The sequence below is a fragment of the Ictidomys tridecemlineatus genome, chromosome 15 (assembly GCF_052094955.1).
Source record: "Ictidomys tridecemlineatus isolate mIctTri1 chromosome 15, mIctTri1.hap1, whole genome shotgun sequence".
Classification (NCBI taxonomy): domain Eukaryota; kingdom Metazoa; phylum Chordata; class Mammalia; order Rodentia; family Sciuridae; genus Ictidomys; species Ictidomys tridecemlineatus.
In genome coordinates, this window is record NC_135491.1 from 56892038 (window position 1) to 56919423 (window position 27386).

The 27386-nt window shown below is 56.0% G+C and overlaps 1 protein-coding gene across 1 annotated transcript in view; it reads left to right on the top strand.

Annotated features, from left to right (window-relative positions):
* Positions 1 to 27386, top strand: part of Cdh13 (cadherin 13) — an 854075-nt gene that overhangs the window by 706090 nt on the left and 120599 nt on the right. The window contains exon 8 of the mRNA XM_078032736.1: positions 25904 to 26044. Within this exon, the coding sequence (XP_077888862.1) occupies positions 25904 to 26044 (141 nt within the window). The remainder of the gene's footprint in view (positions 1 to 25903; positions 26045 to 27386) is intronic.

Below are 27386 nucleotides of genomic sequence, written 5' to 3' on the forward strand. Positions count from 1 at the left end.
GGCCTCCCGGGTGTCAGTTGACTTCATCTTTGCTTAGAACTTCAAGGACCCTGAGGCAGCCACCTTGAGGTACCCGTTTTCCAGATGAGAAGCACAGAGAAGTTCAGCGACGCTCCTGCTGCCCTAAAGAACAGAGATGCAACCTGGGGAGGGGGCCAGACCCAGCCCCGCCTCACAACCGATGCTTCCAGGCCCCCCAGCCTCTCTCACTGAGAATCAGCCTCTAGAGTAAAGAGAGCAGATGGAAGCGGATGAAACACTGACCAGCACACCCAGATGCTGCTGTCCACCCAGTTTCCGTGGGCTCCTCGACCTGCCTCATAGGCGGTTGTCTCCCAGGACGACAGGGCCTTAGGATCTCAGGGTCTGGGGCCATCCATTCCACTTCCCAGCACCCCGGCTCCTGCCCTGGAGCCCACAGCTGCCCTAATTATTCATGATAAAAACATACTGAACAGCTCCAGGACCCAGGGGAAGGCTGAGCAAAGGCCACAACAATCAGGCGAGGTCCCTCCCTCAGGGAGCCTGGTCTCTGGGCAACTACCCAGAGTTCTAACTGAGCCAACATCTTCTCTACTTTTGTCCATAGTTCCTAGATCTGCCCAAAGGTCACAAAGTTTAGTTACATTTGGTATATACATAAAATGGAATATTATTCAGTCCTTAAAAAGGAGCCAACCCTGCCATTCGTTCAACATGCATGAACTTGAAAGACTTTGGGTTAATTGGAATCAGCCAGACACAGAGGGACAGATACTACCTGAGGCCACTTGTATGGTGAATCTAAAATAGTCAAACTCAAAGAGCACAATGGAGTGGTGATGTGCAGGTCACCACTGTCCAGGGCAGCGGGGGAGCAGGCAGTTAAGTGGAGCTTCGTTTGTACAAGATGACTTACTCCTTGGGTACCACCACATGGCACAGTGCCCACAGCTGGCGAGACTGTGTGGTCAACTCAAAAGTGCCCAAGGGGGGGTCTGACATTCAGTTTCCTTACACGGCACAATGTGGGGATGATAGTTAAGAGGGTGGGAGGAAACCTTTCCAGGTGACACTGGGTTTGTGGCATAGATGACATGATGGTCACGTGGCTGTGTACACACTCGCCAGGTTGTGTGCATTGAATATACACAGCTTCGGGCATGTCAATCACTCCTCCATAAGGTGGCACTTCTTGTAACAGTTGCAACGCTGCCCCGTGACAGCACCTCTGAGATGAAGCCACAGAGCCACTTCCCCTCGGAGCCTCCCTCCAGCACCCTTCACCCTCCCGCTGTCTCCAAGCCCAGACCTGCCCCCTGTGAACCCACAGCAACTTCTCTTTAAAGCAATGCCCAGAGTGAATGCAGAACCGCACCGTCCAGTCTTGTTTTAGTGGACATTGCCCAGGTTGGCCGTGGTCATTTGCAGTCACCTACCCAGAGTAAAGGCTGCACGTGGCCTCCCGCAACTCCAGGGAAGGGGAGCACCAGGCCTCAGGCATGGGGCTGTCGGCACGGCTCCAGAGACCTCAGGGACGGGGTGCCTGTGGTGGGCTCAGCCATTGAAGCAACCTGGCTGCCCCGTGCCAGCCTCTCTCGCCTTGCTACCAAGTCCCGCCGTCTCTCGAAGCTTCCATTCCAAATTCTCACCCAGCCGTGATGGACGTCCGGACCTCCATTGCACAACTTGGCTTCCCGTTGGGGTGTGACCACCTCTGGCCCCGTCAGAGTTGGTCCTGGGGCAAGAACACGAGTCTCTAGGGTTGCCCTCCAGGGGCTCGGGGCTGAGCAGAGGGAGGGGAGGGGGTCTGGTGAGGTCGCGCGGCCTGAAACATCACCTCTCGACTCGCGCTGCAGCTTGTTGCAATCCATTTCTTTTATTTAAGTCTCCCTTCCAACTTGCTGTGACTCCAAAACCAATAGATCAGTTTTGATTGACTGTTGTTCTTTTCTTCCCTTGGAGGGAAAAAAATATCCAGCCAAGTTTGTATCTGCTTCAAAAGAGCTCGGAGACAAGGGGGGGTGCCCTCCAAATACGTCTCCTCCCCGTTCTGTGGGGGCTCGATCTCTGAGTCAACAGCAACACAGCACAAGAAGAGGAGCTCGGATGGGCTGACGTTTATTGAGTGTCTGCTAAGCTGTGGGCACTTTCTGTGTTTAAATTAATTTATTTTCTACAGTGACCTCAGGCAGAGTTTTCTCCATTCCCTCCCTTGCACAATGGTGAGGGCGAATTTTGAGAGATGCTAGACCACGGGTTCTTACTGCCCGTGGTACGGGAACGGTGCCTGGCGATGGCCACGCGGTACCGTCAGCTACGACACAGCTCTGCCACCCGGTGGTAATGCCCTGGCATGGCTCCTGGAGACCCTTGCTCAGATTCTGACGCAACTGTCTGAAGGCGGAACACCCAGCCCAGGGGGGATCCCGATATCCAGGGGTGGGATAAAGGGTAAAGGCGGATAGCGCCCCAGGTTGGCATACCAGAGCTGCAGGGCCAAGAGCTCAGAGTGTGGAATTCTGGGAGGTGGGATCAGGACCCTGGAGAGCTCCCGGTGGCATCCTGGGTCTCTCCCTGGGAGGAGGCACAGTTGTGCCCAGGAACCCCGCCTCCTGGGTGTCCGGTCCTCTAGTTTATGTGGGTATTCTGAGAAAGACTGAACTTTCAGTGCACAGAATCTTCGCCCCGGGTGGGGCAATAGGATTCTAGATTAGAGTAGAAAGGACAGAGGGATTCTGATGGGGGGAGGACAGCTCCTTTCTCTGTCCCAGAGAAGTTCAGCTCCGGTACCCACCATTGAAAACGCCAGCAAAAAGTGATAACAGTAATAGTAATAACAATAGAGCAGTCAGCTCCAGCCCAGGTGGGCAAGAGGCCGCAGCACCGTGCTGCGAAGTGTTTCTTCCGGGAGAAGCAGCCTCATTCATTCCTGTGGAGTGCCACACAGGGCCCCTGAGGTGGAGGGACTCGCCCTTGAGCCTCTCCCCCATCCCTACACCACCCTGGACCTCCGGGTGTCTGGGGGTTCTTGTGTGTCTGCAGGTCATCCTCGAACTCCGTGACTCACCCCAGACCTTCGTCCTCCACAGGAGCAGGTCTTACCTGGCCCAAGGCTTACTCCTGGGGATGCCACGCTGCACACCCACGTCTCGGCTGCAGGCACACGGTCTCTCTCCAGCCCCGAGACCCTGAGCCTGGGCTCCTCCCTGGCACCTCCAGCCCTCGTCCACTGCTCTTTTATTTTCTGGTTTGTGCAGCTGTTCTGGAGGACTGATTACCAAGTCCCCTCTCAGCCCCAAAGTACTTCTTTGTCACAAATGATTCCACTCCTTGAGGACATTCGGTGACATTTAATTCATCTCCTGTTCTCTGCTTGGATGAATCCTCAGAACTCCCCGAGAGGAAGGCCAGACAGTGGGACGTCGGAGAAATCAGTCTTTCCGCGGTGGGTGAAGGGGACGGAGTCTCCTCTCCTCCTGGTGTGTTTTCCTGCTGCGTGGGGAGCTGGGGGCCTTCTCCTGCTCTTCCCTGCTCTCAGCCGATTTATTCCTCTCTGACTTATGACTTTTCTTCTTCATGTGGAACTTGTCCAATTTTTCAACTCTCGTTCTGTGCCTTCTGTGCTGTATCTATTATATATTGTTCCAGACCCGGGCTTGGCTAGGCTCACGGTGTGTGGAGAGGCTTCACCAGGCTGGAGAACTGAGTTCCCCCCTTCTCTTAGACTTTGGAAGCTGCCAGGTGCTCAGAGACCCTAAATGGCATGTGTGTGTGTTGGCCCGACAGTGCCAAGTGCCCTTCCCCGTCCTGCAGAGGCCCAAGCACTTGACAGTGGTGCCCTGTTACCTGCTCCTGGGCTCAGTGGAGGAAGGAGGGCACTGTTTCCTGACCCCCACCTTTCCAGGGAAGGGCGGGGCTTGTTTCCCTTCCTGTACCTGTGTCCATGCACAGGGAACGCTGCCCTTTTCCCACATGGACAGGGTGGCCTGCTTGGATAGGGCCTCAGCCTCCTCCAGGTGGGTGAGTTGCTGTGTGACTGAGAGTACGGCCCCCTCTGGGGGTGTTGGCTGTGTGATAAGGCCCTGCATGGCCAAGGCAGGACCCGGCTCCTCTCTGCGTTCTTCCTCTTCCATTTCAGATGAGCAGGCCCTTCTGTGCCTCCTCTTCCTCCCCAGAGCGCAGCCTGGGGTTTGTCCCCACAGCACTGTCTGGTCACGGGGGACAGAGGGTCAGGTGGGAGGCCTGGTCGGTGTCAGGTGCAAACTGTTCTCAGCACACTGTGTAAGAGCTCTCGGCCTCAGGCTGCCCAGCCTCTGCCCAGACAGTGCCCACCCGTCTTCACCTGCTGGCTGTCCTCCCGTGTCACCTCAAGAGACAGAATCCCAGGAGACAGAGGAACCAGGGGTCCTAAAATTGCTAATGTCCCCTCACGTGGCCTCCCACCTTCAGCTCTCGCCTGGCCTCTGCCCCTTCCCTACACTCCCCACCCCTCAGGAGCTCGCCCTCCGGCTCCCTGGTTCTGGGTGACCCCAGGCTCTGAGCCTCAGTCCCCCTCCCCTGGAGAGCCCCAGTTTCCCCACTTACCATCCAGCCCGCCACATGTCTTCCAAGCCTGGCTCTGCCTCCTTGCTTCCAGAGGCACCTGACTTGGCAGCTGCCCCTGGGACTTCCCAGCACCCAGTCTGTCCCCGCATGGCCTCTAGCATCGTCACCTCTGAAACTGCTGACTTTCTCTCCCCTCTCCTGCCAGTCTGCTGTGCTGTCAGGGAAAGCAAGCCCACGTGGCTTCGCCTTCCTGGCTCGAGGCACTAGAGCAGAGGTGGGTGGATCCCTGCAGTCTGGAGCTCTCTGTCAGGAAAGGCCAAGGTGCCAGGTGCAGGGGGCGAAACTGAGGCCCGGGAACAGCCCCTCGCACTACGCCTAACTCAGAGAAGGCAGAGCGGGTGCACCGGAACATTTCTAAGGCAGGAATGTGTGCTTGTGGGAAGTTAAAAGAAGCAAGAAAGCGTCTAGTCCCAGGTTCTAATCCTGCAAATTTTGGAGCATCCATTTGCAACCAAAATCCAAGTTTGCCCCGTTCTGCCCAAAGCACTGTCCACCTTGGCTGAGTTGTCAGTGTGCACGCATCTTCTCTTGACCCCCAAACCCAGCTCCTGGCAGGCAAGAGGCCCATCCTCTGTCCCTGCAGCAGAGCCTTCTGTTTCCGTCAAATCCCCTTCAAACCTCCTCCAAAGCTCATTCTGCAGGTCCTCGCAGGGCTGCCAGCAGGTGCTGGTGGAACAAAATGAAACTCGCCCCCAGACAAAGGGGAGAAAAGCCGATCCGATGCAAAATCCATCTGCATTTCAGAAGCTGTCAAGATGAAAAATGAAGCTGAGAGTTTGGCCTTTAAAAATATTAATTTCTTGTAAAGATGAACTGAGGGGTAGGGAGAAAATTCCCCTAAATTCCCAGAGGAACCACCAGGACCGAGTTCTGATTTTTCTTCCCGAGTCTTCTCTGTCATCCCCAAATCTACTAATCACCTCTCTCCAGTTGTCCACGAGGTCTGAGCGTGGCGAGTGACCACACCTGTCGGTGGCTCATCAACGCGTCTTGCTTCCTGTCCTGAGCTGGGCGCATGCAGCCGAGTGTGCCCTGGCCTTGTCTCATTAGGGGTGAAGGTTAATCCCCCAAAAGCGAATCTGGACAAGACCTGCCTGGGGCAGGGCTTTGGGCCCAGGTGGGACACCAGCTGTGGACGCCCCCTTGCGAGTGGACAGGAAGTACTGAGAAGATAGAAACGCCCACATCGGGCCGCCCCAACTGTTTCTGCTTCAGCCAGGCCCCTTTTCCAGGCCCCACCCCTCCCGGCTCCCAGCCATCGGCCCATTCTCCTGGGCTCCTCCCCGCTGGCCCCAGAACCTCTGCTGGGCCTCAAGGCCTCTGCCTTTCTGCCCTCACCCCTCTTCCTGGGCCACTGCAGTCCCCAGCTGCCTCTCTGCTCCCAACCCTCCCATCCTCCCTCGGCCTCCTGAGCACCTTCCTTTTCTGAAACACCCTCTCTGTTTGGAAACGTGGAGGGCTCCATCCTGCCTAACAACTAACCTCCAAATTCTTCACCACCTGGTCCTCAACCCCGCGCTGGTCTTCCCTCCTCTCCCCTGTGCCCTGGATTCCTGCCAAGCACTCCGGCCCTTGCCTGCCTCCCCCTGCCACACCTTCTTGCAGCCCCTGGCCCTGCCTGGCTCACCCTGGGGAGCGCCTGCACATCCCACAGACCCAGCTTCACGCCCATCAAGCCCTCCGCCTCCTCCCGATGGAACTGACGGTGCTCAGCTCCACAATTGGCTCCGCCAGGTCCCCAAGCACATCCCGTGTGTCCTACCAGTTGGCAGATGTCCCTGAAAGCCAGCCTGCTCAGGGCCGTCCCTGACACATTACTGTGTCCTCCTCCCCCAGGGACAACCCTAGGCAGACTGCAGGAAACGGTGGGCTGTGGATTTATTGCTACCACTTCTCTGGAAATGACGCTCAAATAGATGAATGAAAGACTTCATGTGTTTAGCAAATACACCTTTTTCTCTTCTTTCTAAAAGCCCTTGCCCAATTTTTATCACTCCCAAAGGAGAGAAATCCTCCAGGTCCCTAATCGTCTTCTGTCTGAGACAGCAAGGCCCCGGGACGTGGCTGCATGAGGTGCAGATAGCTGGCTTTCCTCCCATCCGTCCTGCTGGAGGAGCCAGGGGCTGGATGCCCATCCGTTCCCTTCCCAGACTTGGAGCTGGGGCCGCAGAGCCCATGTGTTCTCGTGAAATGAGAAGAAGTGCCACTGTGGGGCGGGAAACCAAGCCAGGCAGCAGGCACACTAGACTCCACCCTGCCCGTTACTGCCCCAGCCCAGGTCTTGCATCCTAGATGCCAAACGGGGTCTCTGCACTCCTTGGTGGTCACAGAACTACCTTTGTGACTAGCAGAAGCACCTCATGGACTCTTCTCTCTCTGTCCACCCCAGCTCCTAAAATCTCCCCGCAGCTCACCGCTGGCTTTTGAGGACCCTGGGCTTGACCGTCTCTCCCAGGAGGCAATGTCTCCATCGGTCACTTAACCAAACCCCACTGTGGGTGGTGACCATGAGAAAGTCGAGGGGTCTGCTGCCCTCCTGGCACCGTGGTCCAGCCAGAAGGGAGCCACTGCTCCCATATCCTGGGGCAGAAAGAAGCCCGCAGTGTGGAGAAGCTGGCGGGAGCCTGTGCATCCTAGAATTCCAGAAGGCTCCTTCACATCCTTTTGTCACAAATGTCTGGCTTTACCCAGGGGCTGGCACCCCAGTGTTCAAAAGCAGAGGAGGTGCCAGGTGTGGGAACTCCACTCCCCCAAGAAAGCCAGAGCAGTCTGAGGGCACAACGTGGGCCTGCAGGTCAGGGCGGTCCTCCTGGGCGGGAGCAACTCCCCAGCCCAGGTTGCTCTTTCCAGGTTTTCTGTATCATTTCACCTCCAAGAAGGCACCTGCCTGTTCCACCGACATGAGGGTCAAAAGACAGACGGTGTTGCTCCCGCAGCTGCTCAGGTTCAAGTGCGCAGGAGCGAGAAGCGCTGACGAGGGAGGCCTCCGCGGCCCCTGTACCCGAGGGAGCACCAACGGTTGGCTTTCCCTGTCCCTGGGCTTGCTGGGTGGTGGCCCCAGAGCGTGCTCCTTCCTATCCTGGCCCTTAAACCTGCAGATATCGATCACTAATGGTCTGCACACTGGATCAGACTCAAAGTCTAAGTTAGAGCGGATGTGGACAGATGAGCCAACTGTGAGACGGGACCCGTGTCGGTGCTCGGGGGAGAGGACAGAGGACTCCAACCGCTGGCCATCCAGAGACCCAGTGCTGTGACGTGGGGGCTGGTGCTTGGTTCCTGAGCGAGGGCAGTGGTGAAGTTCACGCTCCCCTCTTCCTTCTCAACTTTGACCCTTCCCTGAGTGAGCTCCCCTGTTGACCTCCACAGGTGCCTCTTCTTGCTCAGGTGGGCCCCGGTGACCGAGCCAGATACTGGCCCCTCGCGGCCCATGCTCCTCACGCCCAATGTGCACAGCAGTTCAGAGCCAAAGGGACACTGGCCGGCTCCTCTGCTACCCTCCAGAGTGACTCGGGGAAGTCGTCTGCCGTTTCTGAAGCTCACGTTCTTGTCCACAGGCTGGGTTTGGTGGCGAGGGTCCTACAGGGCAGCGTCCTGACGTCCCACAAAGTGCGCCGTGGAAGTGCCAGCGAGGAAGGCCCTCCGCTGTCACGATCCCCTCCACTGTCCCATCTGAGAGCTAGGCCCTCTTCATCCCCTTCCCAACCCTCCCTTATTCCTCTGCCTCCCTCCTGAGCATTCCGTCTCCCAGCACAGACGTGGTATCCATCATCTCTCGGGTCCCCAGAACCAAGCACAGGGCCTGGCACCCCCCAGGACCAAACCACACCCCTGGTCCAGGAAGTCAGATGTCGTAGCCCGGCTGAGCGCTCACCTGGGTCATCTCCAGCTGTTCTTGGCCCTGGGCAGGGGAAAGCCATGGAACACATAAAACAGCCAAGCATAGCATTCCTGACTCGGGAAAATTGGGAACAGACCCAAAACGTGCTCTGGAAAACCAAATCGTCATCATTTCTCCTGTGAATCTCCGTCGTTGTCTCTGTTTGGCTTGTTTTAAGGATGGGGTGCGTTTAAAGTGAAAGTGTGGGAAAGCTGCGCCGTCCCCCTGTACGGTGACCAATGAGGCCGAGAGCCCGGACTCGTTAAGTCTCCCACATAGAGAATGGAGATGTGTGCGGCACTTAGAGCGAGCAGGGCTGGCGGTGAAGCGTCCTGCTCAGGCCTTGAACGTGTCGGCACACTCGGTATTTCTCACCCACAGAGCAGCGCAAGCATCATCCCCCACCACGTGACATTAATATTATTTTTATGACTGTGCACAATGCGGTGACACATGGCTGAGCTGCTGAGAAATCTAAAGAATAAAGAAGATTTAGACACAGAGGGAGCCTTGAATCATGAATTGGGGGGGAGGGAGCAGTCGATGAGTGCACCCGCAGCCGGGGACGCGGCTTCGTCAAATGAATGAGCACAGCAGGCCGATCCCTTAGATGGCTCGGGTCCCTGGACTTAGTGCTGGTTCGTGTGGCTCAGCCCAGCACCGTCAGCGTTGAGTGCCGAGCGGAGGCTCCAACTAGCTCTGCCAAAGGACCAGGCCGAAGACAGAGCTCTGAGCCCAGAAATGGCCCCCGAACTAGTGAAAGGGACAGTGACACTCGCCCTCTGGCCGCCCTTCCTGTGCCATGGCCGATGTCACCAGGCAGTCACGGCCCATGTTTTGGGCCCATCCAGGTCTCAGCAGGCAGCAGGACTCCATTCCCCTCTATGGCTGGACAACAGTCCATCACATGGATGCATTTTGTGCATGGTATGCTCGGCACTTGGGACTCTCCGCACCTTCTGGCTGTTGTGCTGAGCCGGGAACACGTGTGCGTGTGCGTGGGCCTTGGCCTGAGAACCTGTTTTCGGTTCTCTGGGTACGTACCTGGGGTGGTGACTCTCTGGAACCTTCTAAGGCACCACTAGCTATCTCTGTGCCAGTGCACATCCTGACCAGCAGTGCCTGGGGGTTAGTTTCATCATAGCCAACACAGGGTCTGTGCTTTCAATAGTGGCCACCTCAAAGGCATGAGGTGCTACCCCACAGATGCATTTATCTCACGATCAGTGCGTTGACCGTCTATTCATGTGTCCATTGGCCATTTGTGTATCCTCTTTAGAGAAAAGCTCTCCTCCCCTTTTGCCTGGGTTTAGCTGCATTGTCGTGTGTCTTTTTGTTGTGGAGCCACAAGTCAGGCTTTTATATGTTCTGGACATTAGGCCTCATCAGATATGTGGTCTGCTGAAGAACTCCTCTCATTCCATAAGTCGTCTTTTTATGCTTTTGATCATGTCTGTATTTTTAAATGACTAAATAACTGATGAACTCCACACCAGACATTTGGATGACATTTGTGAACAACGCAATCAAGAGCTCCCATGTGGGATCAGGGTTCCTCTCCCCGCCTGGCCGTGTGCTGAGGAGCCCGCTGACCGGCCCAAGCTCTCATTGGGCGTCGTGACACAGCCCTAGTCACAGACTGGCAGGTGGGCACTGCATGTCCTGGTACAGGAGGGGCTGAGCGTCCCATGCCCCTGTGTCCTCTGTCCCCTTCTGCTGTGTAGTGGGGGAGGGAGGAAAAGGGAAAGACGGAGTTTCCCAGAACGGCCTTTTAAGGACCCCCATGTCGGGCCGTGGTGACGATTAACATTTACTAGAATTCTTGGTTGCCGCCTCCGCAGCTGTCAGTGTGGCTCTCTGGGGACGCCTGAGATCTCAGTGCTCAGCCTGTACCCTGACATTTAAAGTGCCAATGACAGGCATGTTCTTTATTTAGCGCCTTCCCTCTACTGTAACGGGAGGGCCTCGCAGACACCGCTCCTGCGGGAATCACTAATGACCACTGCAGCTCAGGTGAGGAAACTGTTGTCCAACCTCAGCGATGTCCGGGCCCCGGGCTCGTCTGGTTCCCAGCAGGCTGAGGAGGAGAGAGGAGCAAGAGGCCACCTGCATCACACTGGGTCACACAGCTTGATAAGTCCCATCAGAACGGCAGATATATCCAAACACCTTAACTGTTGTGCTTTAGCTCTGGTAACAGAACCTGCTCCCTTTTCTGACCACTAAATAATATACGTTTAGAGTAAAAAAAAAAAAAAGTAACTTAGAAAGGGGCACCAGGGAGGAAATAAAAATTGCCTAACCACGTCGTCAAAGATAATTGCTGTTAATATCTCGCTATGTATAATTCTTTTTCTGTTGACATATTGTAATATACAAATACTCTTTTTTTTTTTACAAAAATGAAATCTTCCTGTTTGTGCAATTCTGAAACCTGCCCTTTCTTCTCAATAGTATAATAGAAACATTTTCCATGTCATTAAATATTCTCGTACTAAGCATTTATTTTTAATGTGGGTGCCTCTGGCTTAAACAGCAGCAATATTCAATGCTGCAAAAAGCTACGCTTGGTGGATTTGACCACAGTTTTTTTTTTTTCTCAGCATATAATGAGGAGGTTTAAACGATGCGTCTGTGAGAATAGACCTCTGGTGAGCCGTTCCTGGACGGGGAAGTTGCTGGCCATTCCTGACTTGCTCAGACGCTGTAAAATCATCCGTCCTACAGCCCAGGGCCCTGATCTGGACGGCATGACGTGCTGGGACTCGGGTTCCAAGGTGCAGGCCCAGCAACAGGTGGCTGGGTAATGTAGGGCCCTTTGAGGTGAGGTGGATAAGCTGATGTCACACTTTTTTTGAGCTGGGTAGAATGACAGTAGCCATCAAAGGTGCCAGGCTGAGGTGTGTCACAGCAAAGGACAGGCGTGGGAGACACACGGATGGTCAGGAGCAGCAGGAGGTGGGAGACTTCCCAGGGGACTGTCATGGTCGTGCTGACATCAAGGACACTCTGGAGGAGCAGAGAGGGCACCTGTGCGGGCCAAGGAGTCACAAGGCTGCAGGGAGGACAGTGATCACCTGTGCGGGCGTAGGAGCCACCATGTGCCGTGAGCTGTGTGCCTGAAGACCCAGGCATCAGAAGGCACTGAGCTCTGCCTTCCAACATCTCACAACGGGCACAATTCAGAGAGACGGGCACAATTCAGAGAGACGGGCAGTGGGGTAGACTGCTGGGGGCACTGATACCAGTCGGTGCTCAATAAATGCTCACCACTGGTGTTGTGCACATAACATTTCATTTAGTCCTCACAGTGACACTGTCACAGGGCTGCTATCTCCCTCTTCCATAGTGATAAAACGGAGGCTTGCTGGGGTCACCTGCCATGGTCACTGTGTGTGGATTTCCTCAAATATGACCTTCTCCAGCCACCCCTAAAACTGAGCTGAGCCTGCATCCTCTCCCAGAACATCCCATCCCACCCCCTTCTTATTGAATCTCCCCTTAGCATTCACCACCATTCGTCTGTCTATGGTCTGTCTCTTCCTCTGGAATCTAAGTGTCACAAGGAGGGGATCTTTGGCACTTCTGTCTGTGGCTGTCTCCCCACCGGCTCGGAAGAGTGTTTGTGGAGGGAATGAAGGAGCTCTCTGAGCCTCTGGCTCTTCACCTGAGGACGGTGCCAGTCAGCGCTTGCCAGGATGTTAGTGAGTGAGAGCCGTGGCATCTCAGGACCCCTGGCTGCGTGGGGAGCTCCCGGAGCTGCGGGTGTGGCCCAGCTGATTGGCTCGATGCTCAGCCAAGTCTGTCTTCTTTGTACAGATGCTGTCTGGGTTACACAGCTCCAGCTTTAATACATTTTTTTTCATTAACCTATAATTTCAGAGATACCAAAAAAAATGTTTTAAGGCTATAGATATCTCATGTCTGCCAGGTCCCTTTAGGCAGGTGTCCCAAGTTGGGCTCATTTGTTTATTTATGCACTCTTTGTCTTAATATTTAAGCTGCCACCTTTGTCAGTAATGTCTCTACAAGGATGGGAAAGAAAGCAGAAGCTGTAGTTAGACTTCGTCTCCTGTGTCTCCGTCCTGTCCTGTCTCTTGTAAGGACACTGGTAGCGTTAGGGTGCCCAGGTGGTTAGCTCATCTCGACATCCTTCACTTAATGACATCTGCAAAGGCCAGTTTTCCAGACAAGGTGTCATAGGCTCCAAGCCTTAGGACACAGGTGTACCTTTCAGGGACCGCCCCCCAGGCCATGGAGGTTACCCTCATGTCACTTTGAGGAGCCACCTTCTCAGGCTGTGGCTGTAGGATTTATAGAGCCTCGATCCTATAGCTTCGGCTTCGACAGTGGATAGCAACAGCCTTCCCTTGTCCAGTTTACTCTGCCCACCAGGCCACACGGTTGGGACACATGGCACTAATCCCATTCTGCCTCACCGTGGTCCCAGAGGAAGGGCAAGAGCACAGGAATGGGGAGCTGGGTGCCAGAGGATGCGACTCACCCGGGTCCCACAGCCGTCAGCAGAGCGGAGCTGAGAGTCGCCTCTCGCTGTGGTTTTGCAGCCCCCGTTCTTCCGCTTTGCCACCAGCCAACGGAAGCCAGTAATTCAACACGGCTTCTGCCTCCAGGCATCTCACGGCAGATGAAGGGGACAGAGCTCTGGGGCACGTAGTGACGGAGTGATGGAGTGTGACCCGTGCTGCAAGGGCACGGTGAGGACACCACCATCTTCCTGCCCCGACTTCAGCTTTAGAAGGAGATGGGCAGTTAGTACTGCAGACCGGAGCCAGCTGGAGGGCCCAGAGTTCCCTTCCCGGCTAAGGGAGAAGCGTCTGGGAGGACATGGAGAAGGGAGTGACCGCCCAGGGGCTCCTCCACACCAGGACCTTCCACAGGGTGTGGCTCTGTGGTGCCATGCCCCGGGGTCAGCCTGGAAACGGTGTCCTGGTCCCAGGTTACAGCGTCTGCTGCACCTGCCGTCCCTTCCGTAGCCCTGGGCCCCCTCCTGCTTTGCCCAGCTCTGTCACCCCACCCTGTCACCCCCTCAGCTGTGGGCTGAGAAGCAGAGCTCCCACCCCAGCACCCCCATGTAGGAACTGCGTGTCCTGGGATCCTCACCTATGCCGTGGGAGTGACAACCGTGCCAGCCTCACAGGGCATCAGGACAACACTGGGGTGTCTCATGAGGAAGGGTTGATAGCTGTTTCTGGTATACAGTAGGTGCTCAATGGGTGTAGCCATGGTTAACTGTCACAACAGAGGCCTGAGTGGAGCCCAGGACAGGCCCAGAACAGGCACATCGAGACCAGAGTGAGCAGGTGCACAGCTAGGGTGCAGCAGGAGGGAGCAGGTCGGCGTGTGTTGACCCCAAGGTACGGTCTGTCCCCTCTTTGGAAGAGGCCGCTGAGGCCCTGGGGTTTCCAGAGAGGCCGACAGTGGAGTTCAAGTCTCCATCTGAAAAGGACCCAGAGCAGGGCCCGAGGGAAGGCCGAGGCTGGGGGTAGGGTTGTTTGTGAAATGGAAAGGAAGGCCAAGGCCACCTCTGCGGACGTGGGTGGGCGGCTGTTGGTGGAGGGAGGCAGCCCTCTGCATGAGCATCCTGCCTGTCTGCAGGCCGGGCTGGGAGGGCGAGGCCCGGGCTGAGGCGCAGCACTGACCTCTCCACTGACAGGCCCTGTTGATGGGCTTCGCCTCTGTCCTCAGAGCCAAGACAATTTCAGGAACAAATGGAGGAGAGCGCGGGGATCCCAGAGGCCTCCTGGTGCGTGCAGGGCCGGGCTGGCAGCCCGCTAGGCGCTGGGCAGCAGTGCTGAAGGAAGGCGAGCAGAAGGGCCTGCACACCAGGCGTGAAATCAACAAGAGAACCTTCCAGAAGCAGTCCACGGCGGGCCTGTCACATTGCCTTTTCTCCCTGGTGTCTGAATTAGCTCTCCAAACAACGGCAGGGCCATAATTGGAATCCATCTTGTGCCATTTTTTCCCTCGGATGATTTAGAATTAGTTCAATTTATTTTCAAAGAGCGGAACCCACTGGCTGCAGAGGGTGGCTTCTGGAATGGGCCTCCTGTCGACCGCGGGCGGGCGTCTGCTGATTCATGGCTCCCGTGGCCGGCCTCTTTGTTTTGAGAGCTACCTAGAATTATTGCCAGCAACAGAACTCTAAGCCAGAGTAAATTCTGCACAGAGAGGCATTTGACTTAAGGGGCAGCATGTAATGCCCACTGGGAGTGACCCTGGATGGGATGAGATGAGAGACCCCACGGTGAACGGGGCTGGAGGAGGCAATCTGGTGGAGGCTGTGGTTCTGATGAAGGCCTGGTCCATGGGTGGGGCCCATTGCCACTCAGGGCCCAGGCGGGCAGGGGTCATAAAGCTGAAATTGCCAGTGCTGTGGGCATTTAGAGACGAATTTTAGAAACCTTGGCCAACCCATGGTGGGCTCCTGTACTTGTCACTGGGAGTCCGTAATTGAATTTTCTGGACGTTTTGACCAGTGTGTAACTTTGTGAAGCTGATTACACAGCAGAACACAATTTTGAGTCTGACCTTAAAAGCATTACCCTCTGCCGGGTGATTAGAAAACCTGCCGGCTCCGCCCTCCGCCCTGCACTGGATTTGGGGTGGGGGGGAGGAGAAGAAACCACCTTGCTGTTTCCTGTAACCTGGTAAGATTCATTTACATTCTCTGCAGATCATTTAATAGCAGATTTTGTAAAACCTTAACATAAGGAGCCACCATAAAACGTATTATCTTTTATTACCCACACGGAGAATGACATTTCAGATGGTAATAAATCGAAACCCAAGGAAAGCGATGTGCTCTCGGGGAGTGCTTGGCGGACAGCAGGAACAGCTTCGGGCTTGGGTCTGTAGGGAGGGAGGCCCCGGGTCATCCCAGACACCTGCGGCTGGCTCTGCTCCTCTAGCAACCTCCTCTCGTCCCTCAATTTGGCGTGGCTTTGTTCTTTCAAAAGGCATTCCCACCCAAACCTCAACACGCAGAGACCCCACCTCCCACCCTGTTGCCCCTCTTTCCATCTCACGTGCCTCAGGATGCGTGCCAGCCTAGGCTGAGCCTGGGGTCAGGGCCAGCCACGGGCATCTGCGGGAGATGGAGAGCTCCGTCCAGCACGCTGGCACACACCGCCGCCTGGTTGGACGACCTTGCTCCTGGAGAGCCAGGGCACGAGCTCCACCCTGCGCCACCTGGAGACTCACTTGGCCTCTGTGACCCTGCCCAGGCCTTGCCCTGTGACCTCTGCCACCCAGAATGGTGTCCCCGAGGCCAGGCTCACTGAACAGCACTCAGGTGACCATTCTTGGGTTTCTTCTCTCATCAGACGTTGGCCGAGAGTGTGGCAGACGCTGAACTTGGCTTGGGCAGTCTCTCCCCAGGTGACCGGGGACCAGGCCAACTTATTTTCAAAGACGATCACCTAGTGCCCACACAGGGCTGGGCCTTGGGGTCTCCGTGTCTTGGGGCACTAGGCGTGGGGGTACGGCAGGGTGAGTTGGAGGAAGGTCTCACGGAGGACTCTAATGGATACCCACAGTGACCGACAGCAGCAGAAGGCTCTCCGGTAAACTGCCCTGATATTTGCCCATCGCAGATGGGGGGACACTGGTCTCCCACTGGACAGATGTCGGTGTCGCGGGAAAGGTCTGGTGGACATTCCACCCAGAGGATGACATGAAACGTTTCTAGAGGAGAGACGGAGGAAGCGGTTGTGGGAAGGTGGACGGATGGAGGAGGCAGCCTGGAGGGAGAGGAGGGCTGGGGCTGGTGGCCGTCACCCCAGGAGCCCGGAGGCCGGCAGAGCCTCAGCTCCACAGGAGGCTCCGTGACGCCCTCCAGAGAAGTGGCCACCACACAGAGAAGGCCTTAAAACAACGCCAGTCCACCGCCTCACAGCGCCGGAGACCAGAGTCCAAAATGGGTCTCACTGGGCAGAAATCAGGGTGTGGGCAGAGCTGGGGAGTCTAGCTCTCAAGGATTCCAGTTGTTAGGGCTTCCTGCGGCCCTGGGCTCCCAGCCTCTCCCTCCACCTTAAGCCACGCCCTTCTCTCCCGCCTCACCCTGCCTCTTCCTGTCACCTCTCCACTTCCTTCCTGCTGCGAGGACCTGTGAGTTCACTGGGCCCACCCAGACCCCCTGGTCAGTCGCCTCGTCTCTAGGTCCTGATCAGAGCCTCTTTTGCCCCCTGAGGTGAGACGCTTGGTTCTAGGAATTAGGACGTGGACATCTTTCATACCTTAGAGGATGGACGTGAAGGCTTTAGAACAGCGGTCACTGGAGGAGGAGGGGAGGGGACGGAGGGACTGGATGTGAGCTACAAAGCACAAGCAGGAGGAGCGCGTCTGGCCTGGGGCGCGTGGGTGACGCCAGTTTGCACCAACTTACTGCGTTCTTCAAACTAACCAGAGGAGAGGGGTTAGAAGGCCCAACAAACGAGAAGATGAATGTTTGGGGGAAACAGAAGAACCAGTCGCTGTGACCTGACTGTTACGTCCTGCCCACGCGCCTCAAGGGGTCACACTGTGCCCTGTAAGGGTACGGGATGGTGGTGGGCCCTCTAAAAACAAAGCCGAGGGCTTCTAGAGCCGGGAGTGCGAGGGGTCTGGGGCGCTGGGCTGTGCTCTGCCCGCTGCAGGAACCTGGCACCAGCAGCTCACGGTGAGGCCGCAGGACAGAGTGGGCAGAGGATGCCCTGTGCAGTGTCACTCGATCCCCCAGGAGAGAACGTTCTCCAGATATCTTGGGCTCACGAGAGGAGCAGGACAGCTCCTGACGGTGGCCACGTCCGAGCAAGGTCGGCGAGGTCAAGTTTGCAGGGTGCCTGTGGAGGTCAGGGTTGCAGACTAAGGAAAGGACTAAGGAAGCCCCAGACGGTGGCGTTGCATAGTTCATTGTCACAGGAAGAGCCCTGCGTGAGGACGGGGCGCCACCGGAGCTCATCTCCCAGGAGCTGGGATGGTCCTCTAGCCACCAAGAGCTCATGGAGATGCGGGGCAGCTGCCGCCTCCCAGGGCTCACTCTGCCAGCTCTGGGTGGCGAGTAGCTCAGACGGAAACCAGAGGGACCCTTCCGGAAGTTGCTGCAGTGACACAGGGGAGAAGAGATGTCTCTAGAGGTCCTGGGAGAGCTGCAGCAACAGAGACAGGAGGGCAGACTCCAGAGTGGGCCAGTCAGTGGCTCTTGGCCATCGGTTGTTTGGGGTGAGGATGGGACCACTATGGTGCTGTGGCCCCCCCGACTGCACCTGTGGCACTGGGCACCCACCTGCTTAGAGGGCCTGGGCTCCCGATGGTAAGGAGCAGAGTGGGCACCTGCTCTTGTTCCCACAGAGTCCTTGACAGGCTCACCATCAGCCCCCAGCACTCTCAGTGGCAGAAATCACAGAACATTAGGATGGTGGCCACGTCAAAGCACAGTCTCCCACCATCTTCCACAGAAATGACATCATGACCCCAAAACAGGACATTCCCTTCCCAAGACATCTCCCCTCAGTCTCCTCCACCTACCCCATCTCACTCCACGGAACCGAGTGTCAGTCCCTGGCACTAGACTTGATACCTGCCCTTATCCCACCTTGTCGTGGGCACAAGGCCTCACACTCCGCCAGGGCTTGATGAGTGTGTGGTGGGTTAAACGGGCTCCCTGCAGCCTTCCTGAGCCCCCTTCACACAGACCTCCATTAGCACCACCCGGGAGCACGCAGCAGAGCCTAGATGTCTTCTCTTTGCTCATTTCTCTGGTATAGAAATGCACCCAAAGCAGGTTTGTGTCATCCATCACGTCCCAGCAGAGTTTCTTGAGCCTAGTAGACACTACATAAATGTTCCCGTGGAGCCAGACTGAAAACCAAGCCTCTGCCGCCTGGAGTCGGGAGGAGGTGATATTTCCAGGTGTGCCATCGATGCCGCTGACGGTTATGTACTGTCACTCATCAGTAACGTCGCAGGATGTACACTTTGCCCGGAAATGTTTTATTTGCTCCTGGTGTCCCTCAACCTCGGATCCATCACTTAGGCCATGCCAGCCGCGAGTGTCTAAGAGGCAGGGTCTGTTTCCCCTGCTGCTCCCCACCCCCGGGCCTGTCCGCGGCCAGTAAACCTGGGGAAATGAGCTCTGCTGCTTCTCCACCAGGCCCAGCGGGAGTGAGGGGCCAGCAGCGACAGCAAGGGGAGCGGGGGAAGGAGCCCCAGAGACCAACAGTGGAGCCAGGCCAGCAGCCCACGGGGAGGCAGGACAGCGCTGGCCACCAGCAGGACGCGCAGGGCCCTTTATACTAGGACACCAGGGGCTCCGGCTGGGTGGACGGCCTGCCTGTCTCCAGGGTGAGGGGGTCCGAGCGGGTAAATCAAACCCAGACAGACAACAGCCCCTTCGGCTTCAGATAATGCTTTTACCCATCTGTTGCAATATGTACAGAGCAGGGTCAGGTGCACTAACAGGAGAGGAATTGGTCCCCGTCTGGGATGCGTGGAGCCAGGGGTCAGGAGAGCCGATGAGCACACAGGACAGAGGCCGCCGCGGCTCCACGCCCAGCACGTCACCAGGATACCGCATGCGTCCCCCGCGGAGGCTGGTGGACACGCTGCTCCCCGCGTCTGCCCTGAACTGGATGCTGGAGCCCTCTGGCCAGCTCATTTCAGCCGCCTCTGGGTCTCTTTCTACCGACACACGTGGAGTGACATCACGTTGGCAGCTTCTAATCAGCCACGGGAAGAGTGTCGAGACCTCCGAAGTCGAAAACCACCGCACACCCAGAGAATCTGCTGTCAGACATCTACACCTGCCTCTCGCTGCGCAGAATTTTTGTAAAAACACATCTCTGACTAATCACTACGATGAGTTCATAGCTGAAAGATAAAGCTCTGATCAGGACAGGGCCCCTCATGGAATGGAGCTCCCATTGTCACAGTCAAGATGACCAATAAACAGGTACTCCATACGTAACAGCCTCGCAGAACTCGGCAAAATCACCATCTGTGGAACAGTGACTGCTGCGAAACAGATGACCCCAGACTCGGGGACTTCAAACTGTAGGCACCTAGGACCTCACGGCCTCTGTCTGCTTGGCCATGTCCCGTGTGAACGGGCCCCTGCAGAGCAGCAGACAGCTGTTGGACCAGCATCTGCCGACTCAGCAGAGGAAGGGAGGATCCAGGACCCGGCTCGTCAGTGGTCAGCGACACCCAGCTCCTTTGGCTCTTCCTGGAGGAGAGTTTGTGCCACATCTTCAGAGGAGTTCCCAAAGACTCTACCAAGAACCACGAGGCCTTCCACGCAACCCTTACGTGGTCAGGCTCCATGCCCGGTGCCTCCTTTATATCCCCCCGCTATTCTGCAGGCAGGGAGACAGAGGCACCTGGGTCTCTTGGTGCCTGAGTGGTGGAGCCAGGGACCAGTGACGATGGAGGCCCAGCTCGCCAGAGTGGCAGACACCCTGCAAGGCAGCAGGGCGGGGCCCTGATGGAGCTGTGGCGCAGTGAGCAGCGGCCATCAGCAAGGGGACAGGAGGAGGGAGCAGAGGCGCCACATTCAAAACCAGGAGAAAGTGGGGCACAGCCGCCAGAAAGCCAGTCTGTGCCAACGCAGAGCCGAGGATGAGACTCAAGATGAGCAGGAGAAGGACAGGCCACCGAGCGGGTGAAGGGCAAAACCTCTCTTGTGTGACGTTTACGTGTTGATGTCCCCCCACGGCTACCGTTCGCCTGGTTATTAGTGATAAATGTTCCGTGAAACGCAGACTCGTGTGGAAGTCGCCGTGGCCGTGTAGACATCAAGGGTCCGGTGACTGATGACGTGTCCTATTTGACGACACGGCTTGGTTCTCTTTTCAAGATGAAATGTTCGGTTTTTAAGTCCGTGTGATCAGTGAACGTGGCCAGAGTCTGTGGAGGCTTTTCCTGGAGGCACACACCTCTCTGGACTCCCAGGGTCTCTAGGAACTAGCGGTTCCATGACACCAGGGAGGAGACCACAAATGCAGTGGACACTCGTGACCACCAGGCTCGAGCCAGGAGGACAGCTTGATGCTCTTGGACATGTCTCACAGATGAGGTCGTGCCAAATAAAATCGGAGGAGCCAATTTGCTTCACCCAGTATGTGAAATAAGACCCTGTCTCCCGAGATGGAGTTCCCCCAAGTCTGAACCAGCGCTGAGGACAAATGGCTTTGGTTTGGAAATACTGCTGAGACACTCAGCCCTTTGAGAGAGAATTCAGTTCAGGGGAACAATAATCAATCATCGTTATCAGAAAGAGAATCAACCACCCACCTTCTGGGCTGAGTCCCGGCCAGCGGTCCAGCCCAAGGATGGTCCTTGCCCTTGAAGACTGACAGACTTACAGACATGGTGAAACAAGACACTAGACAGGGAGGTGAAGCTCCTGGGTAATAGCCCCTCCCGGGGCCTGTCCATGCCACAGGACAGGGCAGCCCGGCCACTGCGCTGCTCCACAGACACCAGAGTCCAGGGACACAGGACCTTGCGGACACAGGGCCGTCTTCCCCACAGGGGCCTTTGGTTGCCAGCCACCCAAACTGAGCTGGCTTCAGGCCTCCAGGGATTTCTGAGTCAACACTGGGATGTGTGGAGGCACAGAGAGAGCTGGGGTGAGGGCAGCGAGCCCTGGGAAGGGCTGGCTCTCCCTCATCGGGGCAGCGCCTTCAGCCACCCAGGCTCTTGGGAACTGGAGTCCGTGCCCCACCTTGCTCCTGGAGCCAGAGAGTGCAGCCTGGCCTCCCGGGCAGTCTGCCCCCCTGGTGGCTCGTCCAGGAGAGTCAGTGCCTCCCGCGTGGGCAGAGAGAAACAGGACAGCCCAGCGTCCCCCAAACCCTCAGGAGGGCCAGGAGTGGTGGCGGGAGCCTGAGGGTCTGCCCTGCCCACTGTCCTCGTGGGTCTTGGTTCCACATTTCACGTTCCCACAACGTGGCCCAGCGTGGTTGGGGGCCGCTGAGCCCACCGACCCTTGCCGAGGGAACCACTCCTGCCGCATGGCCCTGGAGGCGATTCCTCTGCCTCAGGGCACCTCCCTGAGAAGGGGCTTCCATGGTGGACACTCAGCTGAGAGGAGTCCATTTCAGCAGAGGGACAGGTGCAGAGTGACAGAGAATGGACCCTGTGGGTTTCAACTTAGAGTGACCCGGGAGTTAGGCAAGGGGACAGCTTCCCTGAGATGGCCCAGCCAGAGAGGGAGGTAGGTGGGCGGGGGGGTAAAAGGGGACGGAAGGGACAGAAAGAGCCAGGCCATCCTGTGGCATCCTCTCTCCTTTTCAGACAAGGCCCAAGCTTCCGCATTTCACGGGAGCTTGCGTTTACCATCCATGATCTGGTGTTTGTCCCCGTTACCACCGTGAAAGCAGTCGAATGCCCATCACTGACGGGCCAGCCATCTCTGGATCTTAGAGTGGCTTTTAATAGTGGAAACCTGGAAGCAACCGAAATGGCCACCCGATAGGGACGGTTTGAATGGACACGGCAGCTTCATACTGCGGTCCGTCCGGCTGTGAAATGGATGGACAGATCTGTAAGCACTGAGGCAACCGTGGGGAGGGGGAAGCAAACCGTAGAACTGCGTGCAAGGTCTCATTCTGTTTGAATGTGCGCATGTGTGTGAGAGAGTGTGTGAGCCTGTGAGTGAGAGAGCCAGGAACAGGCGTGAGACACAGCGGCTACTGTGGGTGCTGGCCAAGCCTGGGGGCAGGGCTGGGCGAGGGCAGAGGAGGGTCCTCAGTTTCCACTCTAGAGACAGCTGCATCACTCTTCTCTTCTCACAATAATTGGCTGGTGGTTGGGTAATAAAAACATTTTTTAATGTCAGCCTTAAGTTTGCCAGAAAATTGAGACTTGAAACGGCTCATCCCAAACCCTATGATTTCTCGACCTCACAGGCTGCTTGGCTCGCTACCAGATTCGCCAACCTATTTTCTAGTGTATCTGTAAAGTGTTATTTACCTCGGGCGAAATTGGTTCATTTTTCAAAAATATTTATGAACTTGGCTAGATGACAGAAGTGCCCTTCCTCCACGCAGACCCGGGGGTTTGCCCAGGCCCCACGCCGCCCTGTGAGGATGGCCGTCCTCAGCCTTGAATCCCGTCTCCCTAAGGAAAGAGAGCCTGGGTTCCCATCGCTCTGACCCCAGCACCGAGCACGCCATTCAGACAAGGTGTCCACTAGCTGCCAATTAGATGCACAATGAAATAAAAAACTATAATAACTGTGCAAATACGTAACACACACACGCACACGTGTATTCATGAAGGATGGGAGTGCTGTGGTGCAGGATGACAGCTCTTTGCTGTCTTGCTAATGAGCAGATAATCGATCGTGTCCTTCGTTACAACATCGGTCGGGATGCCTGGTTGTTCTCACAGAACGTCTAAATCAGATGTCTGAGGAAAGGGGAAATTTATTCGCTCCTAGAACTCGTGAAATCTGAGAGGTAAATTGGTTTCAAGGATGGCTGCGGAGGGCTGGGAGTTGAGATTCAGTCTCAGGTGGCCTGCCTTGGGTTAGGTTCTCCTCGCCTGGCCCTGGGAGGGAGGCCCTGATGGGCCAGGCCTGAGCCACCTGACCAGCCCTCGCCCTCCCTGAACTCTGGGCAGAGGGTGAGGAAGGGGTGGGGCCCCAAGGGAATGATAGCACAGGTACCCCAGGGAGGGGAGGATCCAGGGGAGCAAAGCAGTGCACGCCTGCCGCAGCTGGGCCTGACGCCACCCGCAGCCCACCCCACGGCAGCCCACCCCACCCTGCAGCAGTCCACCCCACGGCAGCCCACCCTCTGCAGGCTGCAAAGGACTGAACGAGTGTGGAGGAGTCATCTCCTTGCTATGCAGCCGTCCTGAAGTCACACTTGCCCCCATTTGAACCCATTTGTCCCCTTTAGGGTGAAGCCACACCTGGGATCAGAAAGTTCTGGTAGGAAATGGAATGAAACATGGTTTCATGCAGAAATTCCACGTCTCAGGGACTGTCCTTTAAAACGAAAGAACAAACAAAAGTCCAGCCCAAGTGTCCAAAGGCTTCCTGAGGTGTTATTATAAACTGTGGACATTTTTAAAAGATTGTTAACAATCTAAAGACCAAGGAAGAGGAGAGGATGAAGTACAAAATATTCACACGATTATAATTTACACAGCCGTTACATAGTGTCCAGAATCACGTTGGTGAGTGACATCACGTTTACAGTGATCTCTCAACAGTGGGAAACCAGTACACACAGTTTCTTACTTCTTGTTGTATGCTTTCAAAAATATGTGTGTGGGGGCTGGGGATGTGGCTCAAGCGGTAGCGCGCTCGCCTGGCATGCGTGCGGCCCGGGTTCGATTCTCAGCACCACATACCAACAAAGATGTTGTGTCCGCCGAGAACTAAAAAATAAATATTAAAAATTCTCTCTCTCCTCTCTCTCTCTCTCTCCTCTCTCACTCTCTCTTTAAAAAAAAAAAAATATGTGTGTGGTGTTTTAGGACGAAAATTACAATGGTATAAAGAAACGCGACCTGGGGTGGATGGGGATTGTGGCTGGCATGTTCAGAGACATTTGGGAAGGATTTTGAAGAGGGCCAACATTGGGTGTCATCGGGTCCAGCTGCAGGACTTATGGCAAAGAGCAAATCCACTCCCACCTGCTTGCGAGCTCAGGCTGAGGTCTGCCAGCTTCAGCCGAGGGCAGATGGTAGGACAAGCACCCACTAGAGCTGTCCCTGACCCAGAAGACCCAGGCGGGGCTTGGTGTCAATTCCTCTGCACTCAGGGGGACTTTGTGACCTTCAGTGGTGGTAGAACCTGAAGTGAGACCAAAATGTCCCCTGCAGAGCTGTCGAGGGGCACACCAGCGCCCCCTGGTGGCCGTGCACTTCATAGGTGAGCCTTGCCCAACCGTCCAGTAGAACCACTTCTTCAGACACTGGGGCAGAAGTTCTTAGTTAAGGAAACACAACCGCCCCAGGTGCCTGCAGGAACAAGCAGCAAACCAACCTCAAAAATCCTTTAAAGTTTCAGGGGCGCTAGCACTGAGCTATTAAATCCTCACGCCAGCTCCTGGCTTTGGAAGGAAATCAGAGACCCCCGCTGCGTTTTTGTGCTTTGCTCCCTGTGGTCCTGGGTAATTGTTGGCGGGTGGTCACCGTGGTCTGTGAGGCTGTCATCCTGGCAGGGCTGTCTGTGCTATTGTAAACACCATTTATTTTTGTTATTGAACATAGTTCACTCGGACCTTCTGTGCAAGTGATTGAGAAACAAGTCCAAACTGGTTTGAGCAAATAAGGAACATTAATGCCTTCATTACGGAAAAGTCCTTGGGCAAGGCTGGGTTTGGGCAGGACATGATGAGTGGCAGACCTGCCATCGCTGGGGGTCAGTCTCTTTCCCCTGGGTGCCCCTCATTCTCAGGGCCTTTCTCGCCCCGCCCTGCCGTGGTATGAGATGGCTCATCTTTGGCGCCAGTTACGCACGCCCAGGTTCACCCCCAGGGAAGCTGCGGCTTCCTCCATCATGGGCCACATCTGGGCCTGGACTGGTCAGCATGCCCTGGGATGGGCATGGGCTTTTCTAATCAGGGCTCATTCCAGAAGTTCTCCAGAGACAGAGCAGAGGAAAGCAATCCCACCCAAGCCACTCGGGCAGAGAGTCAGCGAGGGTGAGTCCCCAAGGAAATGGGAGACACTGCCTTACAGCAGAAGAGCAGCCTGTGGAGTGACCGAGACAGGGGTCCCCTGGCAGCAGTTTAAACACGGGCTGTTCAGGGCCACCACTGGGCTCCTCTTCCTGTTAGCTTCCGAGCTCCCGGGTTTCCTGTTTTGAATGTTTAATCATGGAACCCGAATATCTGTCAAATGGCCAAATGGGAATGAAGAGAAGCGGTGGTTACCAGGTGGCTGTATCAGATCTCGGTCTAACATTCTGTGAGACTAGAAGAACAAGAAAGAAGTACAGTGTAAGTGACTCTAAACCTCAGTTGGGTTTTTATCTATAAAACGTGAGTGGTAATTGCTGTTGGACATGCCTGTTGGAAGGGTAGCTCTGACAATTTCCGTAAAGTACAGCAATCCAACGCCTGGGTGTCAGATCGCCCCGTAAACGTGAGTTCCCGTGCTGCCATCTTTGTCTTGTTCCATGGGCTTCGAGATCTAGAGGTGACTATCCAAGGGAAATGTAGAGCCACACCCAGGAAATGGAACATTCTGGAAAGCATCCAAGGTCCCCTTGAACAAGGATAGTGAAAAGGTTCCGTCCCCAAGACCATCTCACCTATGGCCCGTTTCTGATTGGGGAGCTTTCAAAGGCACATTTGCACACAGTAGGTAAAAATGCCACGGCTGATCTCCAGGGCCTGCCCTCCTCGACACAGGGTGCTGGCCGCCTTTCCCAGGCATCGCCCAAAACTAAACGCCACCTTCTCTGCTGTGTTTGCTTTATAGACTCTGGAAAACCCCAAGTACGAGTTGATCATCGAGGCTCAAGACATGGCCGGGCTGGACGTCGGGTTAACAGGCACGGCCACAGCCACGATCGTGATCGATGACAAAAACGACCACTCGCCAAAGTTCACCCAGAAAGAGGTAAACCCCGCCGACCGCCACCTTGGGGGTCTCAGCCACGGCCCCGGGTCGGTGCCAACTCTGGGCACCTCAGCCCCTGCTGGCTCCCTGATTGCAAAGTGGAAGCGCTCCTTCGCGGTGGGCAGGACGGTGTTCTGCTGGAATTCTGTCTTGCGGTTTTTTATTTTGTGTTTGTGTGACGTTAAAATGCCAGGAAACCGTGAGAACAAAAGCACTGAATCTTGTTAAAGTCCATGAGAAAATAACTTTTAATGTCAAAGTGCCATTTCCATAGTTTTATGGGTGTTATTTAGCCGTATTATGCGAGTCCCCTTGCGGTTTTAGCATAACAAGAACGATCTTTTTTCAGCAAGTACAGATTGAGGGTCCAGATGAACTGCAGCAAGGAGGTAAAGCAGATTTTTCTTGGCCATGACAAGGTGGCCCGGGAACTTATGAATAACAGCCGAGTTAGCTTGTCTGAGAGGGCCCTTATTTATTCTCTCCTCTTATGCTTTTATGATTATGGATCACGTGGCGTGGCCCGTTTATTCCAGTGGAGTGGTGTTTGCGGAAGGCTTGAGGAAATAAGACCACGCTCAGGGGCTGACTTGGAGCCCAAGCCAGGAAGTCATTGGCACTCGGCCTCTGACGGGGGCATGTTAAGGTCACGGCTTCTGGGGCGCCCAGGCCAGGGCTGCGGGTCTGACCCCCTTGTCACCGGCCGAGTGAAGGGAAAGCATGAGGGCCGGACACAGGCCGGGGCTCGGCTCACCCCTGCCCCCGGGGTCCCTCCACCTGGAGACCTCCGAGTGCGGTTTTATTGACTGCTCTTTGCAAATGAGGGCTCTGACTGTGAAGCTCTGGGGATCTGCCCAAGGTCACGGGCAGAGCAAGTGGCAGACACAGGAAGGCAGCCAGCTCTCCAAGACTGCAGCTGTGCACTGTCCTGCAGCACCGGGCTTCCTCAGCCACCCCCAAGGCGTCCCCTGTGTGGACCTGCCCCCCCGCCCTCCAGGAATCCAGAGGGGCCTCCTGAGGCCGGACTCCGGGTGGCCTCTGCCCCTCGGCAGCTCTGCACGGCTCATGAGCAGGTGGAAACCCCCCTCTGTCCCAGGGACTCATGGACTCTCAGGGTCCCGACCTCAAAACAGCCCAGCACACGGCTGCCTGGGCTCCAGACCATGGCTGTCTGTGGGTGTCCCCAGAACTGCTCGTGTGGACTGCTCGTTCCGTAGCTCCATGTTTGCCAAACTGGTGCTCCAAGAAAGTAACCCCCTAAGTTCCACCGCGGAAGACGGAGGTAAAGAGTTGGAGGGGAGAAAAGATTTCGGGGTCAGACAGACATGGGGAACGCCGGATT